The following is a 17,204-nucleotide window of genomic DNA, read 5'->3' as shown; positions in this document are numbered from 1 at the left end:
TACATACATACGTACGTACGTACGTACCTACATACATACATACATACATACATACATACATACATACATACATACATACATACATACATACATACATACATACATACATACATACATACATACATACATACATACATACATACATACATACATACATACATACATACATACATACATACATACATACATACATACATACATACATACATACATACATACATACATACATACATACATACATACATACATACATACATACATACATACATACATACATACATACATACATACATACATACATACATACATACATACATACATACATACATACATACACACATACACACATACACACACACACACACACACACACACACACACACATACACACATACATACATACATACATACATACATACATACATACATATATACATACATAGCTCTGTTGTGAAGAATGTATATTATTGTATTACATAAAATCAAAATCAATAACGTTAAATCAATAAACTTCTTACTGATTCTAAATAAAATATATAAAAGAAATTAAATAAAAGAAATACATATTTTCATTTTTCAACTGTTATGTTGTGAAAAAGGAGTGATCTCGATTAAATTTGAATTCAACTGGTAAACTTGTCCTACTGTATACATTTCCGAACCAAACCCATCAGGAAGTCCGTAGGCGTTCGTTGAATTCATTTTACTATAGTTAATATATTGTTGTTAAACACTTATAATAATGTTTCCTATACATTAAATCAAGTTTTTTAATGATGTCAATGATTGAAATGATAAGATTATATGAATGGAACTGGTATAAATAGGAGCCGAAAATGCGTTGAAACCCGACCGGGCGCTTTGTGGCATTCCCTTAGCGCCTGGTCTTTTTTTATTTTACATTTTTTTATTTATTATTTCTAGACGTATTCATTGTTTTATTGTTACATATTATTTCTAAAATTGTTAAAGATGTTTTATTATTTCTAGACGTATTCATTATTTTATTGTTACATATTATTTCTAAAATTGTTCGTTTATTTTACTGATATTATTAGTAACACACACACACACATACATACATACATGCATACATACATACACTCATTCGTTGTTTTGTTTGCTCGATGTTTTATCCTCTTCTCCTTACTTTCTTCTTCGTAATTTTACAAATAGGTAGGATTAATTCGTAAGTTGAGCTAATTGAACATAGGTAGGTGAGTTAATTTAGTGAACATAGGTAAGTTAGGGACTCTATTTCTTTCTTACGTTCTAGTTTATTTGTATTGTATTGTTTTTTGTTCAACACAACACCAACAACGACAATCAAACACGACAATCAACACAATATTCATTTCGTTATATTTTAGTTAAGTGATTTATTATTTCTAGACATTCGTTACTTATTATTTCTAGACACTGTCGTTTTATTATTAACCCCCTCCTGAACGGCTGCCTTGACGTGGCGAGGGGGCTTCTCACTAAATGCCGTTCAAATAAGTACTTCTTCTTCACTTGTTTGTTTTCTTAAAAATGCTATTCTCTATCTTTTTGTTGGTTGCGTTTTTTAGCGCAAATACCCTCAAACATAGGTTACATTAGAATCTGTACATATGCACATGTAAATATAACATATCATACATTGTACCATTGTCTTAACGCCTGGTCTCATTTTTTTTATTATTTCTTTATTTTATATTTTCTATATATCTGTAATAAAAATAAAAAGTTAATTGAACAACCAAAAAGACAAAAATAACATATATCATATATAGAGACATATACATATATATATATAATATATATATATAATATATATATATATATAATATATATATATATAATATATATTTATAGAAGGAGAGAGAGAGAGAGAGAGAGAGAGAGAGAGATAGAGAGAGAGAAATAGACGGAGAGTTTTCACTCACATTTATCATCATTTTTAATAACATCATCTTCGTTACCAGCAGTGTTACTACTGTCATTACCATTGTCATTATCATCATCGATATCCTTCTTATCATCATTATTATTATTATTATTATTATTATTATTATTATTATTATTATTATTACTATTATTTTTATTATTATTACTATTATTATTATTATCATCATTAGTTTTGTCATCCTTCACCAGGTTCTCCTTCCTATCCTTCTCGCCATCATCAGCGCCACAATCATCGTTGTCGTCATCATCTCTACTGGCCAATGAGCAGTTAGCGACGATGTGATTGGTTACAATTTTGAGTGAATCGGTCACGTGGCTCTCATTAGTGCATATCACCTCGTACAATAGTTCGATCTGATGATTATTATGATAATATTGTTATATTATTAATATAATGATAATAATAATAATGATAATGGTGATCATTAAAAAAACAGAAACAAAAAAAGAGAAATTAATTTGAAATTAGTTCGATATTCGGGAGACCTGTGAGTTCTTCAAGTGAGGTATCAACAAAGGTTCCAGAGCCAGAACGCGTTTGACGTCATTCGCTTGACTCGCCATCTATGGGTGAAAAATAAAACAATAATAATAATAATAATAAAATTATTATAATTATTATGCCGATGATAATAATATTAACAATTATTATGATAAGGATATTAATAATGATACCCTCCTCAGATAACATTTTTTTTTAATTTTAGTCTCGACACCATCATCATCATCACCACCATCAGCATCATTATCATCATCGTCATCATCATCATCATCATCAAAACTTACGACAAGGGCCTGAAGTAGGTAGAAGAGCTCCCGCGAAACGAATTCAAAATCTTTGCCACTCGCACCTTCTGCATAATTATTATTACTATTATAATTATTACTATTATAATTATTACTATTATAATTATTACTATTATAATTACTACTATTATAATTACTACTATTATAATTATTACTATTATAATTATTACTATTATAATTACTACTATTATAATTATTACTATTATAATTATTACTATTATAACTATTACTATCATAATTATTGCTATTATAATTATTATTATAATTATTATTACTATCATTGCTGCTATCGTCCTCATCATCGTCGTCGTCCTCGTTGAGATCATCATGAACGTCTGATAGATATTTCTCCAGCAGTTTTGCATGCTCAGGCCTTGTTCTCTGGGGCGTAGGCTAAAATGTGTAATAATAATAATAACAATATTATTATTATTATTATTAATAGTAATAATAATAATATTATTATTATTATCATCATTAATATTACTAATATTAATATTAATACGTCCTACCTCGGGAAACCGGGTCTCTGGACGCAAAACGAAGATTGATTGATTGAATATTAATAATAATAATATTATTATTATTATTATCATTAATAGTAATAATAATAATAATAATTCTTATTATCATCATCATCGTCGTCATTATCATCACCATTTATCATCACCTTAGTTATCATCATTACCATCACCTCCGTTATCATCACCAATAACCTGCAGCAGTAGCAGCAGCAGCAGCCTGTTGACCTCGCACGTGGCCAAAATATCGGCGACTGCGCGTTCGAACCCGGTCCCGCCGAAACATCTGGGTCCTTTCTCTAGCGCTAAATAATACATTTCAGTGTACGTTGAGAGGGCGCCATCGTAATCTTCTGCAATTTGTTGTCGTTGGTACTATTATTAGAAGTAGTAATAGCAGCAGTTGTGCTAATGAAAATGCTAGTAGTAATTTTACTTGTGTTCAGTTTGACAGTTGCTAGAGCCTCCATTGCATCCAGACATTCCAGTGGATGCTTTTGAATGAACGATTGAATGAATGAATGAATGAATGAATGAATGAATGAATGAATGAATGAATGAATGAATGAATGAATGAATGAATAAATGAATGAATGAATGAATGAATGAACAAACGAATGAACTAACGAACAAATGAATGAATGAATGAGCGAATGAAAGAAAAACCTTACAGGCTGTAATAGCTCAACAGCTCTTTGATAGTGTTGTATGGATTGGCCACTCTTGTTCAAGCCCTAGCATATCATATAAACTAAATTAATTAACTAATTAATTAACTAATTAATTAATATTTTATGTTAATCACCTAAGCCAAACCAACTAATTAGGCTTTAACGGATAAATATGTTGTTAACTTTTAAACATACATACGCTCACACATTTGTAATGAGTTTCATTATAAGATTATAAACATTGTCCAGTTGATGTTTATGTAAAAATCATGTGAACAAACGAATTTATGAATGAATTAATTCATTCGTGAAAATTTATCTATGAATGAATTAATCTATGAATTGATTAATTTATGAATAATTTAAATGAATTAGTCAGGCCTGTAGTAAGTTGCCAACTTCCATGCATATGGATGCAGCCAGAATGTACTGATTATTCTCCAAATATACCTGTTCGAATACCATCATCATCATGGAACATACTGCTACTACAATCGTCATCATCATCTTCATCATCCTCATCATCATCAGTTATAACTTCATCATCAATAAAACTCATTGAATTTAAACACACACACACGCGCGCGCGCACACACACACACAATCACAAACAAACACACACACACAAGACACACACACACACACAATCACCAACAAACACACACACACACACAAACAAACAAACTCACAAACACACACACACACACACACAAACCTGTCCCTAATCCAATCCCTAACTAAACTCACTAATTAAACTAACTCTAATAGCATGGCTGTAACAGTTTATACCAGCATTCAGGTGCTCATAGAACGATGGCCCCATGGTTTCTTGTATATCCTTCTCGGCCAGCATAAACGAACGAGCTGCCTCTAACAGAGCATGACTCTCAGTGCACCAATTGCCTAATGTGTGTTCGCATCTGGGTGTTAAGAAATTAGGGAAAGAAATTTAAACATTTTGGTTATTTAATTAACTGTCTATGTTTGTGTGCTGAGGTAATTTTATTGAAATCAACCAAGTTAATCTGAAGTTTGTATGAATGAAAAGGAGACAAAATTTCTCTCAAATTATCATCTAATAAGTACTTTGAAATAATTGTGAAAATCATAATAAAATATTTAAATAAATAATTACGTCATAATAAAATAATTAATTTATTAACTATATCATTATTATAACACCTTGCTTGAGCTAAAAAGCACAACCCTGCATAATGTGGACTGTCTTCTGATTTCATCTGCCTAGCCAGGCTGCCTGAAAATAAATTAGAAACATTTATTCAAATTAAATTAAATACCAATCAATCAATCAATTAGTTTATAAAGCACTATTTCTGTGATGTTCAACATCACTTTTCAGTGAATTTTGCAAACAGATGGATCTTGAGATCTGCTCTGAACTTTATAAGTGATGGAGAAGAAGTCAGAGAAGGAGGTAGAGATATTTTACAGGTAGCCAGTACAAGAGAACGATATATGGAGAAATTTGAGAAAAGAAATAAAATGATGTTAAATATTTAATTTATAAATACTGTGAAATAATAAAATAATTAAAATGTAATAATTATATTATAGTCTATTACAGTTGGTTGAATTGTTATCAAATAAAAACCTACCAAACTGCCCACTGCCCTCTGATACATTTGGCTTTTTGAGAAATTTTCTGGAATAATTATGTAATATTTGATAGAAATTAATTAGTGTTATTCTGATTTTATTTAAAACTTAATTATCAATAAAAAGATTTAACAGTTTAATTATTAAATAATAAATTAATCAAACATTTACAAAATTTTATAATTAAAAAATAGTTTTTTAAAAAATGAAAAAACTAACTTTTTCAATTTATTTGCAATATTTTTGTACTGCTGGAGAACGTCAATATCTTTTTCCATACTTTAAATTACGTAAAAATAACTTTAACAATAACAAATTTATTATTTATACTTTAATAACCTTAAAAAACGTGAATTTTGTAATCAAATTTGCTAAAATTTTGACGAGTTTAATTAAGTTCTAACTTCAGCAGGAATCAAGGTTTGTGCGTGTTTGCTTGTGAACTTAAAATGCTGATAATGAGTTCAAAATTAAGATTTTAACGATTTCCCGGTGCAAATTTGTTTAAAAATTAATTAAATTTCATAAATTTTGTTTAATTTTTTAATATTTTCATGTAATAAACTCAAAAAACGACCATTAAATTAGGTACTTTACTTTCTCTACTTAAGTGATAAGCAAATGATATTGCGGTGGCAAAATTATAACTTAACTTCACTTTTACATTTGTTTACTTAAGTTCACCTTTACATTTATATTTTTGGCTAAGTAGAAAATAATCTCTTTTTAGACTAGAAAGAAAGTTTAATAAACTAACTAAATATTAAGCAAAAATGGTTAGTAATGGTCGAAATTGTTTGAAAATGATGTGTTCTACAAGTTTAAATTATTAGATTAAGTTGTCAAACACTTGCTTAACGCTTTTTTCTTAATTGAATGAAGCTGTTAATTTGGGATTTTTCTATTTCGATTTACTGATTCCTAATAATTTCTAACTCTAATTTTTAGTTTCAGACTATTATAAATTAATTATTCAATTATCTGACATTAGGAAAATTTTTTTAGATGGCCTACTTGTTAAAAGTATTTCAAGTAACAAAGAACTTGGCCCCGTTAGTGATTAGGAATTCCATGTCTGCCACTCCAGCCCCAATCAAACTGAAGGGAATCGTTTATGATAAGAAGCCAGTTAAAGTGGCTCTTGTTAAGGACAAGAAGTACAGTTGGTGCCAGTGTGGGGCTAGCAAGAAACAGGTCAGTGTATTTATTTTAATAAATATTTTATTAATATTTAAATATTTTAACAATTATTTAACATTTTCATAAATGTATTAATTGACATTTCAATCAATATAGACAAAAATTATTTAGTTAAATTGTCAAACTATTGATTTCTAGAAGCCCATGAAAAAAAAATTTCTGAAATTATTCCTAAATAATCACTGAAATTAGTCCAATAATAACAATAACAAAAACATTTCAGCCATTTTGTGACCACTCTCATAGGGAGTACAACGCCAAAATTTCGGACCCAGCCAAGCACATAAAGTCCTACAAATTCACGGTCGACGAATCGAAGGAGTACCATCTTTGCAACTGCAAGCAGACGAGGAAACCGCCATTTTGTGATGGCATTCATAAGGAAAAGTTTATCCAAGATCTCAAAATTTAAAGATGATAACGGTGATGATGATGGTAACGTAGAAGATGATGATGGTGATGACTTTTTACCTTAAAAATATTAGGATGAATTGATCTGTATATATATATATATATATATATATATATATATATATTTATAGAGTATTGTAAATATATATATATATATATATATATATATATATATATATATATATATATATATTATCTTCTCTTTTCTTTTCTTGTATTTTTTATGATAGCATTGCAAACAAATATTTCTTGATAGCGACATTAACTCAAAGACACTAAATTAATGGCGTCATATGTATAACATAGACTTATTAATGACATTAATTAAATAACTTCAAGTTAATGACGTTAATAAATTTGGAACAAATATTAATTTAGTAGTAACATTAATTTTTGTTAACAATATTTCTCCACTTTCACCTGGTCTGATTAGTAAAACAAAATTTAAAATTTGTGTAATGGTTTATCTTTTACACACGTTCAAAGACACATATACACACCGACACACACAGCAGACACGTCTAGTGTATGTGTGTGTGTGTGTGTGTGTGTGTGTGTGTGTGTGTGTGTGTGTGTGTGTGTGTGTGTGTGTGTGTGTGTGAGAGAGAGAGAGAGAGGGGGGGGGGGGGAATAATATACAAATTATCCACTGATTTAATACTAAGTATATCCCAATTAATTAAATAAACAATTGATCAAATAACACAAAAATTCTCCAAAAAGTCATTTCCTAATCTAGAGAAAGATAAAAGAATATACATTGAATTAATCTTGAAAATAAATCTTGAAAATAGTTAAATAACTAGATAAGAAACAAAAATGATTTCTCTAAAAGTCATCTAATAATTTGCCTATCAAACAGAGACCAGAGATAACCGACTGAACAGCCAACACCCAGGATCATTACCAGGATCACTACTGTCGTTATGAAACAATTTCTCTGTTGAATAGATCATGTTTTTAGTATTAAAATATGGGATTTTAATTAGATTTATCGGAAATTGAGATTTATATCAAATAATTGAAATTTATGATGTTTGTGAGAAACTCTTTCACTGCAGGACAGTGAAAACCGCATCTCTCAACTTTTAGAATAGAGATTTTAACCGGGTTTCATGTTAAAATTTAAGAAATTTTTATTGATTTATTAAAATTAATTGGTTTTCTTGGCTAAATTCGGAAAAATCCTCATCAAATTGATGTGATTTAGCGAGTTTGTGAATGGTTTTTCAACGTGAAACAGAATGAATCCTGTCTCTATTCAACTGATTGACTGTTTAATTGACTTTAGTTATTAATTGATTAATTAATTAATTAATCGACAATTATAAGTAAAATTGATATGAATTTATGTCAAATTAACGATTAACGATTTTCCAGTGTAAAACAGTGAAAACCTTATCTTTCTCCCGTTTCAAATGTTGGGTTTTCTGAGCCATAACCTTCGTTTGCTCCATCTTCTTCGATGCCAGCTTCAAAATCTCCTCTCCTATGGCTATCTTTTCATTCTTGAATGGTCAAAATTAACTTTTCTGATGAATCTACTTCAGAATTTTATGATTTTTATTTAAAATTTTTTCTCTACATTTGTGAGGAAAACACACACACACACACACACATATACTCACACACATACACACACGCACACACATACTCACACACACACGCACGCACACATAGATTACTTGTTTGTTGACAGATTTTGAAACACTTATGAAATGAGTCTCCAATTCCATGGCAGCCTTATAAATCCCATTCATAATTTCAAACATCTTCTCTACGTCTTCGTCATTGAGCTTGGGACTAAGCATTTGAAATGAATGAATGAAAAAAAGAACGAACGAACTCGATCGATAGACAGATAAATAAATGGATGAATGAATGAATGAATAATACAAAAATGAGACATCAAAGAAATAAAATAAAATACAACTTCTGGGTAACTGTTGGACGAGAAGTACGGTCGAAAGCTTTTTTATCCATATTTATTTAAGAGATTAATCTAATATTATTATGAAAAAGTTCATTATTTAGCTATTAATTAACTTTTAAATTATTAATTGTTTTGATATACTGTATTTATCAAATAAACAAATTACACTTTCACATAGACAGACTGACGTTTGTAAGGATTAAAAGTTTTATTAAAATGTCTTTGAAAAATTTTTCAAAAAAATTAGTTTTTCTTACAAACATACATACATACGTACATACATACATACGTACGTACATAAATATGAACGTACATACATATATATGTATGTTCGAAAATTGATATATGATACGAATTAACAAATGTATGTGTGTGTGTGTGAGTGTGTGCGTGTGTGTGTGAATTAAAAAACATTAAAAACATTTAAATGACTGGCTTAAGAGAGCACACAAATTTTTAAAAATTTGAGAATAAACAAACATTAACGACACAAAAACAAACAATTGATTAATTATTTAATTAATTAATTAATCAACCAATCAGTTAATTAGTTTAAAATGTTGAAATACTCACAAAAAATAAAACGAGGATTTTATATAAAAAAAGAAATCTGTCCGTAAGATCTTTATTCAATTGAAAAACAAATCAGAAAAAATTGATTAGATATAGTGACAAAAAAAAACAATTTACAAGCGTGTGTGTGTGTGTGTGTGCGTGCGTGTGTGTGTGTGTGTATTTACGTTTGTGTGTGAGAGAGTGCGTGTGTGTGTGCGTGCGTGCATGTACTAGATTTCCAATAAACTCTAACTTTAAAAAATTATTGTTGATCGGCATAAGAATAAAAATTACAGAAAAAATTTGAGATAAAAAAATTAAAATCACAAAAACAAAAAAAAACATGGAAATTTTTTCGGAGCACCACCATCGTTTAAATATAAGAAGAAAATAAGAAAAGAAGCAAAATGAAATGTACGTACGTATGTATGTATGTATGTATCTATGTATGTATGTGTGAATATAAGTATGTATGTGTGTATGTAAGTGTGTATGTATGTGTCTGCCTGTATGTATAGTTTTTTTCTTTTAGAATGTTTTAATTTCAAAACTTAAAGAAATGAAGAGAATATCGTAACAACAACAACAACGTCGTACGACAATAATAACAAGAATGAGAAAAAAATGAATAAAAAGATGATCGAATGAACGAACGAATGAATGAATGAACGAACGAATGAATGAACGAATGAATGAACGAATGAATGAATGAATGAATAAATGAGTAAAGGATGTATTAATATGTGACTGCATAGATGAATAGTGAATGAATCAATAGATGAATAGTGTATGAACTAATAGATGAATGAATCAATGAATGAATGAACGAACGAATGAATGAATGAATGGATGAATGAATGAATGAACGAATAAATGAACGAATGAATGAACGAATGAATGAACAAATGAACGATCACCCAAAAATTTGTGTACACTTTTACATTTTTTTAAAAATTTATAGAAAATTTCACTCGACACATTTACTAACTTATATACCAATTTATACCAATTCGCACATTTATAATTATTTACCATTTAAAACGAAATAAACAAAATAAGTACCAGAAATTAATAATAATAATAATAATAATGAATGAATAAAACAACAATAATAACAAAACACGAATATACAATTAAGACATTTTGCAAGAAGAAAAACGTTTAAAATTTAATTTATATATATATATATATATATATATATATATATAAAATTTAACATGAATGAAGTGTAATATAATATAACATAATATAATATAAATATCTTGTGTTTTTTCAGTGTAATTTCTTAAATCTAGCACCCTTAAAAATATAATATATAATAATTTCAACCGTAAAAAAAAATAATTTTAATTATTATTATAATAATAATTTAAATACAACCAGCATCATCATCATCGTCACTGTTAACATCATCATCATCAAGAACGCCACTACCATGTTATCGCTATCTTTGAAAAGTTTTAAATATAATTATGTGATAAATCAATCGGAGAAAGAAATGTAAAGAAAATATCTAATTTGTTAATTCGCTTCATTCAGTCATACATTCATTCATTCATTCATTCATTCATTCATACATTCATCCATCCATTCATTCATTCATACATTCATCCAGTCATTCACTCATACATTCATTCATTCATTAATACATTCATTCATTCACCCACTAGTATGCCTCATTCATTTGTCTCTTAGCGCTACAAATTTTAATTAAATACAAAAATAGATGAAATCAAATAAGATCAAAAAGACAGGAAAAAAACAAAGAGAAACAAACCAACAAATAAAAATGATTAGAATCAATTTTTTTTAAACAAAATTTTTGACAAAAAAAAATTAAAGTACCATATTGTAAACAAGTCTAAACAAATGTAAATTAGTATAAAGTGATGAATACAAATATATATATATATATATATATATATATATATATATATATATATACATGTATATATATATATATATATATATATATATATATATGTTTTAATTTAATTTAATTAAATTTATGAAGCATATGGTGTCACCATCATCACCGCATCACCGTCGTTATCCATGCTGTTGTTGATGTCGATGTCATTATCTATGTTGACGTTGATGATGACGTCACTGTTGACGATGATGACGTAGCGAGGACGTCACACGTTCTTCAGCGATGACGTATTCGTTGTACTTTCGGGTTGGATGAAAGTTAAATGTTTTTAGATTATAAATTTCAAATGAGAGAGATGTTGATTTTATTAAAGTGCAGTAATCATCATCGCCATCATCTTCATCATCATCAACATCATCTTCATCGTCGTCATCTTCATCATCATCGTCATCCTCATCATCCCCATCTTCATCATCTTCGTCATCTTCATCATCATCGTCAACAATAATAGTAATTACTTTCTATGAAAACTTTTCCTAAGTTTGGCCCTGATGTCTCGGCAGCACTCGTTGATGGCTGCAACAATCTCCGTGTGTGATACTTGGGGCATTCTTTGCTGAACAAATGCTGATTGGTTGGTTATTTAAAATGGCCTAGTTGTGATTGGACAGTCACTGGGATTGGTTCATTGCGATTGGTTCATTGCAATTGGTAACACCAACATTTGCCATAAAAACAACAAACAAACGAACAAAAAACAATCAAATCAACAAAAAAACCTAAAAACCTTCAATAGTATCAAAATCAACAAAAAAAACCCAAAAACCTTTAATAGTATCAAAATCAACAAAAAAAAAACTAAAAACCTTTAATAGTATCAACTTTATGGTGGTCCAACCCGACATGGCACCCCCCTAATCTTTTCCCTAAGCAGCTACTCCGAGCGAGAATATGTTCGTCCGGAAAAACCTCCCTAACTACCCTCCTAACCAGCTTGGACCCCCTGTTCCAGGTCTCTTTAGTTAGATAGGCGTAGGCTCGCATTGTTATGAAAACACCTGATCCTGGCAATAGTTCAACTTGCTGCTCCTGATTTGGCAATGAATTTCAAAATTTCTAATTATATGTTTACATATGGATATATATATATATATATATATATATAGAGAGAGAGAGAGAGAGAGAGAGAGATAAATGGAAAGAGAAAAAGCAAGAAATACAGAAAAAAAGAGAGAGAAAAGAGAGAGTAAATACAATGAGAAATGATGATAAATAAAAAAATATTGATCTAGCAATAAAGATAAAAGAAAGTAAAGCATCGCCAACAACTTACAGCCTGATCGTGAAACAGCTGATAGTTGTGGGGGTCCAAGGAGGAACCGTCAATTAGGGAGTAGCGACGAGATTTAGGATGGCGGGCTCGCCTGTGCGGTTTCTGCCCTGAGATGGAACCTAAAAGTAGTAACAAAGAAATTATAGCTATTCGTAAATTATATAATTATTTTCGCTATAACTATAATTTAATAAATGAGATACAGAAATATAAACAAAATCAAAAAAGTAGATCAGTGGCAGATGTATGGTGTAACTATTGATGTTCTTGGCTCTAGTGTTGTTGGTGCCTCTTAAAATTAATTAAGACATACAAACACACACACACAAACAAACAAACAAACAAACATGCACAGAAAACTTATATTATATATATATATATATATATATATATATATATATATTATATATGTTACCTGATTGACAACTATTGACAACATTACTATGTAGACTGTTGCTATTGTTATGGCGCATATTGTTGTTGTTGTTGATGTTGTTGCTGATGTTGTTGTTGTTGTAATGTTGTGAGTTTAGTTCAATGTCATTTAGTTCCTCTTTGATAACTACTGCTTGGGCCATCTCGCAATCGGATGATATATGTGGGGTTGAGTGATTTTGAATCGACTTTGAGCAAACGTTATTGTCAAAATGATTGTTGATGATTTTGTCATTAATGATGTCATCTTCGTTGCTACTGTTGACGTTGTGGTGGTTGATGACGTCATTCTGCGACATAGAATGATCTAGATTGCTAATGTTGTTGATGCTATTGATGTTTACACGGCTGTCGTCGGTGTTTGCGTTAGCGCTGTCGTTGTAATGAGTTACTTTGTATTCGTGGTCATCATTTTTATCCGTGTAAATTTGAAATTGTGATTGTGTGCTGTTGGTATCTGTATTGTTGTTGTTGTGTGTGTTGTCGTAGTGCCGATGATATTGAGAGTGATGACTCTGCTGTTGTTGACTGTTCTGATAAGAATTGTCTAGATCAATTTTATTTAGTTCTGGGGTATGCATGCCTGTGTTTTTTGATTCTATGTTATTGACATCATTGAAGTTGTTATTGCTGTTTAGTGTGTCCTGATACTTGCACGAATCGAAGGATGTATCTTTACTCGAGTTGAGAGATATAGAAAAATCTACTGGGTTTTCATTAATATCTTGGGTGTTATTATTATTATTATTATTATTATTATTACAGTTGTTGTTATTCAGACATTTCTGTTGATGTTGTTGTAAGTGAAGTTGCCTGGCATTAGGGTTGCTGTGGTTGATGTATGACAAGGACAAGGATGATGATGCAGATATGTTGAGATCGTCTGCTGTTTTTAACGGATTTTCGATGTCACTAGCGGTCTCTGAGTCATTTGTGTGCCTGACATTTTGCATGATGTAGGTAGAATGAAAACGCCTTTTCTTCATTAGTGGTCTTTTCATGTGGGGTGTGTTGTCCAAACGAATGCTTATGTTGTTCAAGTTGGGCTGATTTAGACCAATTGTCTCTTTGATGTTGATTAAAAAAACGTCATTCTTGTCAATTGTTATGCCAATCAGGCCTTCAACTGTAAACTCATCTTTGAAATGAAGGCCATTCTTGCATAGTAAAATGATTGTTTCTGTCAAAAGAGTTTTGACCCTTTGCTGATCTGCAGAAACTGCCATTTCTGATCTCACTAATTGGTCTGTTTCAATTAGTTTATTAATAAATCAGGCAATAATCAATTAATATTAATCAATGAAATGATTAAAAAAATTATTAAAAAACAAAAAATTTTGATTGCAATTTAATGTTTTACAGCAATTTTTAAATGGTTTTAAAAGTAACTCAATCAAAACTAACACAATTTAAAGTTTTTATGTGCAAGCCCACTAGTATTCTAGAATTTTAATTTAAAAAACCTTTTTTTGATAATTTTTTTTTTCAATCTTTTTTAAATATAAATTATAATATGCAGTTTGGCTGTCAAAATAAATCTTTTGCAAAATTAATCACACTGATCGAAATTTACATTTTTTACACCAACTATATTCTAATTAAATAATATTTTGCAAATTTATTAAACATTTAAAATTAAATAAGAAAAAAAATCTCTCGGCAATGTTTACCATCATTGCCGTAGCAGCAACCATGCAGCCGAACAGCGGACATATTATTACAAAAATTATCTGGACACCTAGTGAATGAGTGTGCTTTTTTCAATTTTTATTTTCACCAAAAAAGGCTTTAAAATTGATTTTTAGGTTAATTTATTCTATGTTAAACTATTTGCAATAATTTTTATAATTATTTTTAGTGTATTTCTATTATAAAAATCGTTCTTGTAGATTGTTTATTCGATAAAATCGGCTTTAAAGTGTTTTCAATTATATGAACAGATGATTTGAAGCACTATTTAATAAAAAAAATATTTTGACAAATGTGTGAAAATATGTTATAAATCAGAAAACTATATCAAACCGTATATAAAACTAGTCAAAAAATTAAAAATTTACTCAAATATTTGTACTTGTCGATCCCTGAATTTAAAATTCACCACTTTTATATAAACATCGATCCACGTTCGTTTTCATTCTTTTTCATCTTCAAATTTCTTCTTTTTTTCTTAAGCACGCGTTTAATTTGGTTGAAATATTTATAGATAAATTATTTCTGTATTAAGAATAATTTATCGTTTGTGAAAGTTATTCATAAAACAGTTAATTCGATTTAAAATTAATTTTTTTTTTGAAATTTCTCATTTCTTCAAATACAAAGTTTGTGAAAAATGGGGTTGGGATCCGGATTGGGCACTGGCCGTGGACGTGGTTTTGGCAGAGGGAGAGGCAAGGGCAAAGGTTACAATTGCATCAAGTTCCTATTTTTTGCATTCAACGTCGTTTTCTGGGTCAGTTTCCTTTTTTTTTATTTTTTTATTTTTTTTTTAATTTAATTAATTAAACAAAAAAATATTTACAATAAATAATAATACTTAATGAGATATTTATGTCAAATAATATTTTGGTGGTAATATTTATTTTGAATAATAGTGGAATAGTAATTTAAATGTAATTTAAATAGTATTTTTAAATAATAAATATATTAATAAATTGGAATAGTAATATTTTAAAAGATTAAAAATATACATTATAAACTTATTTTCCAAATAAACAGCAAAACTTGAAAATATAATTATTATATAATAAATAATTAAATTAATTGATCAATTAATATTTTTAATTTAGTTGTTAGGCTGTGCCATATTGGGCATTGGAATCTGGCTGCAGGTTTCAAAAGGTTCCTATGTAACACTGTCGACGTCATTTAATTTCTTTAGCGTTACATTTTTGCTGATTTGTGTGGGGACCCTGATTCTCCTAATTGGGTTCTTTGGCTGCTGCGGATCTTTAATGGAAAATAAATGTCTCCTCTTGGTGGTTAGTCTAGGAAAAGTTTTTTTTTCAATTATTTTATTCATTTTTTTCAATTTTGTTTTTTTCAATTTATTAACTTAAGTTATTTATATTCATTTTTTTATTTATTATTTAAATTGTTTATTATTCAGAAGAAGTGATTTTGATGAATAAAAAATAAAATAACAAATCTCAAAAATTCACCCCCACAGTATTTCATCCTAGTAGCCCTGACTTTTATGTTAGAAATAGTGGCAGCTGTGCTGATATTTGTCTACAGATGGGAGATCAATAACTACTTAGCCAGCGACCTGAAATTAGGATTGGTTAGTAACTACAAGAGTTCTGACAAGGGTGAAGATGGTCTCAAAGCTGGCTGGGCCTATATACAATCGAATGTAAGTTGATTTATGGCTGGTTGATTGACAGTTTGCCAACTTGACTGATTGATGTTGTTGAAGATGGTCTCACAACTGATTTATCTTCTATTCAAATATATGTTGGCTTGTTTGCTTGTTTGTTTGATTGGCTGGTTGGTTGATTGGTTGGTTGGTTGGTTGATTGGTTGGTTGGTTGGTTGGTTGATTTATCTGTTGGGTAGCTGGTTAAATGATTGATTAATTAATTAGTTGATTGATCAAATATTAATTTTGCATAACCATACATTCACACACCAAATGAAGTAAAAAAATCCATATCATATTATGCTTTCATAGTAATGTTACTAGCATGCAGTATGAAAAGGTCCTATTTTTATTGTATTGTGTTTTTTTTCTCTAGTCTTACTTTCTAAGTAAGTGTCAATAAAAGTCTATTATGTCCTAGAAAGCATTTTTAATCTTTCTCTCTCTTTCTCCCCCTCTCTCTCTCCCTCTCTCTCTTTCTCTCGCTCTTTCTCTCTCTCTCTCTCTCTCTCTTTCATTGATTGATTGAGTGATTCATTG

General features: G+C 29.3%; 5 protein-coding genes across 5 annotated transcripts in view; 2 read left to right on the top strand and 3 right to left on the bottom strand.

Annotated features, from left to right (window-relative positions):
- Window positions 1–3,099: 3,099 nt before the first annotated feature.
- Window positions 3,100–5,844, bottom strand: HELRODRAFT_91677 (hypothetical protein; the record flags this gene model as incomplete). The annotated part of the gene is made up of 9 exons (XM_009012516.1): window positions 3,100–3,150; window positions 3,474–3,631; window positions 3,715–3,772; window positions 3,950–4,012; window positions 4,349–4,399; window positions 4,710–4,869; window positions 5,132–5,200; window positions 5,562–5,612; window positions 5,786–5,844. Coding segments are annotated over 9 exons (720 nt in total), but the record flags the coding sequence as incomplete, so codon positions are not given.
- Window positions 5,845–6,637: 793 nt separating this feature from the next.
- Window positions 6,638–7,178, top strand: HELRODRAFT_91678 (hypothetical protein; the record flags this gene model as incomplete). The annotated part of the gene is made up of 2 exons (XM_009012515.1): window positions 6,638–6,760; window positions 6,990–7,178. 2 exons carry the CDS (start codon window positions 6,638–6,640, stop codon window positions 7,176–7,178), a joined length of 312 nt encoding a protein of 103 aa, XP_009010763.1.
- Window positions 7,179–8,012: 834 nt separating this feature from the next.
- HELRODRAFT_183480 (hypothetical protein) lies at window positions 8,013–8,988 on the bottom strand (the record flags this gene model as incomplete). Its single annotated transcript, XM_009012514.1, has 3 exons — window positions 8,013–8,117; window positions 8,575–8,685; window positions 8,863–8,988. The coding sequence occupies 3 exons, from the start codon at window positions 8,986–8,988 to the stop codon at window positions 8,013–8,015; spliced, it is 342 nt and encodes a 113-aa protein (XP_009010762.1).
- A 3,064-nt stretch (window positions 8,989–12,052) lies between these two features.
- Window positions 12,053–14,532, bottom strand: HELRODRAFT_183479 (hypothetical protein; the record flags this gene model as incomplete). Its single annotated transcript, XM_009012513.1, has 4 exons — window positions 12,053–12,165; window positions 12,405–12,627; window positions 12,872–12,990; window positions 13,287–14,532. The coding sequence occupies 4 exons, from the start codon at window positions 14,530–14,532 to the stop codon at window positions 12,053–12,055; spliced, it is 1,701 nt and encodes a 566-aa protein (XP_009010761.1).
- A 1,184-nt stretch (window positions 14,533–15,716) lies between these two features.
- Window positions 15,717–17,204, top strand: part of HELRODRAFT_124318 (hypothetical protein) — a gene marked incomplete at both ends in the record, with an annotated part of 2,816 nt that continues 1,328 nt past the window's right edge. The window contains 3 exons of the mRNA XM_009012512.1: window positions 15,717–15,755; window positions 16,093–16,284; window positions 16,473–16,658. Of these exons, the coding sequence (XP_009010760.1) occupies window positions 15,717–15,755; window positions 16,093–16,284; window positions 16,473–16,658 (417 nt within the window). The remainder of the gene's footprint in view (window positions 15,756–16,092; window positions 16,285–16,472; window positions 16,659–17,204) is intronic.

Source organism: Helobdella robusta, assembly GCF_000326865.2.
Source record: "Helobdella robusta unplaced genomic scaffold HELROscaffold_108, whole genome shotgun sequence".
In the NCBI taxonomy this organism is placed as follows: Eukaryota; Metazoa; Annelida; class Clitellata; order Rhynchobdellida; family Glossiphoniidae; genus Helobdella; species Helobdella robusta.
The sequence above is the reverse complement of the archived record's forward strand: the minus strand, read 5'-3'. Positions and strand labels throughout refer to the sequence as shown.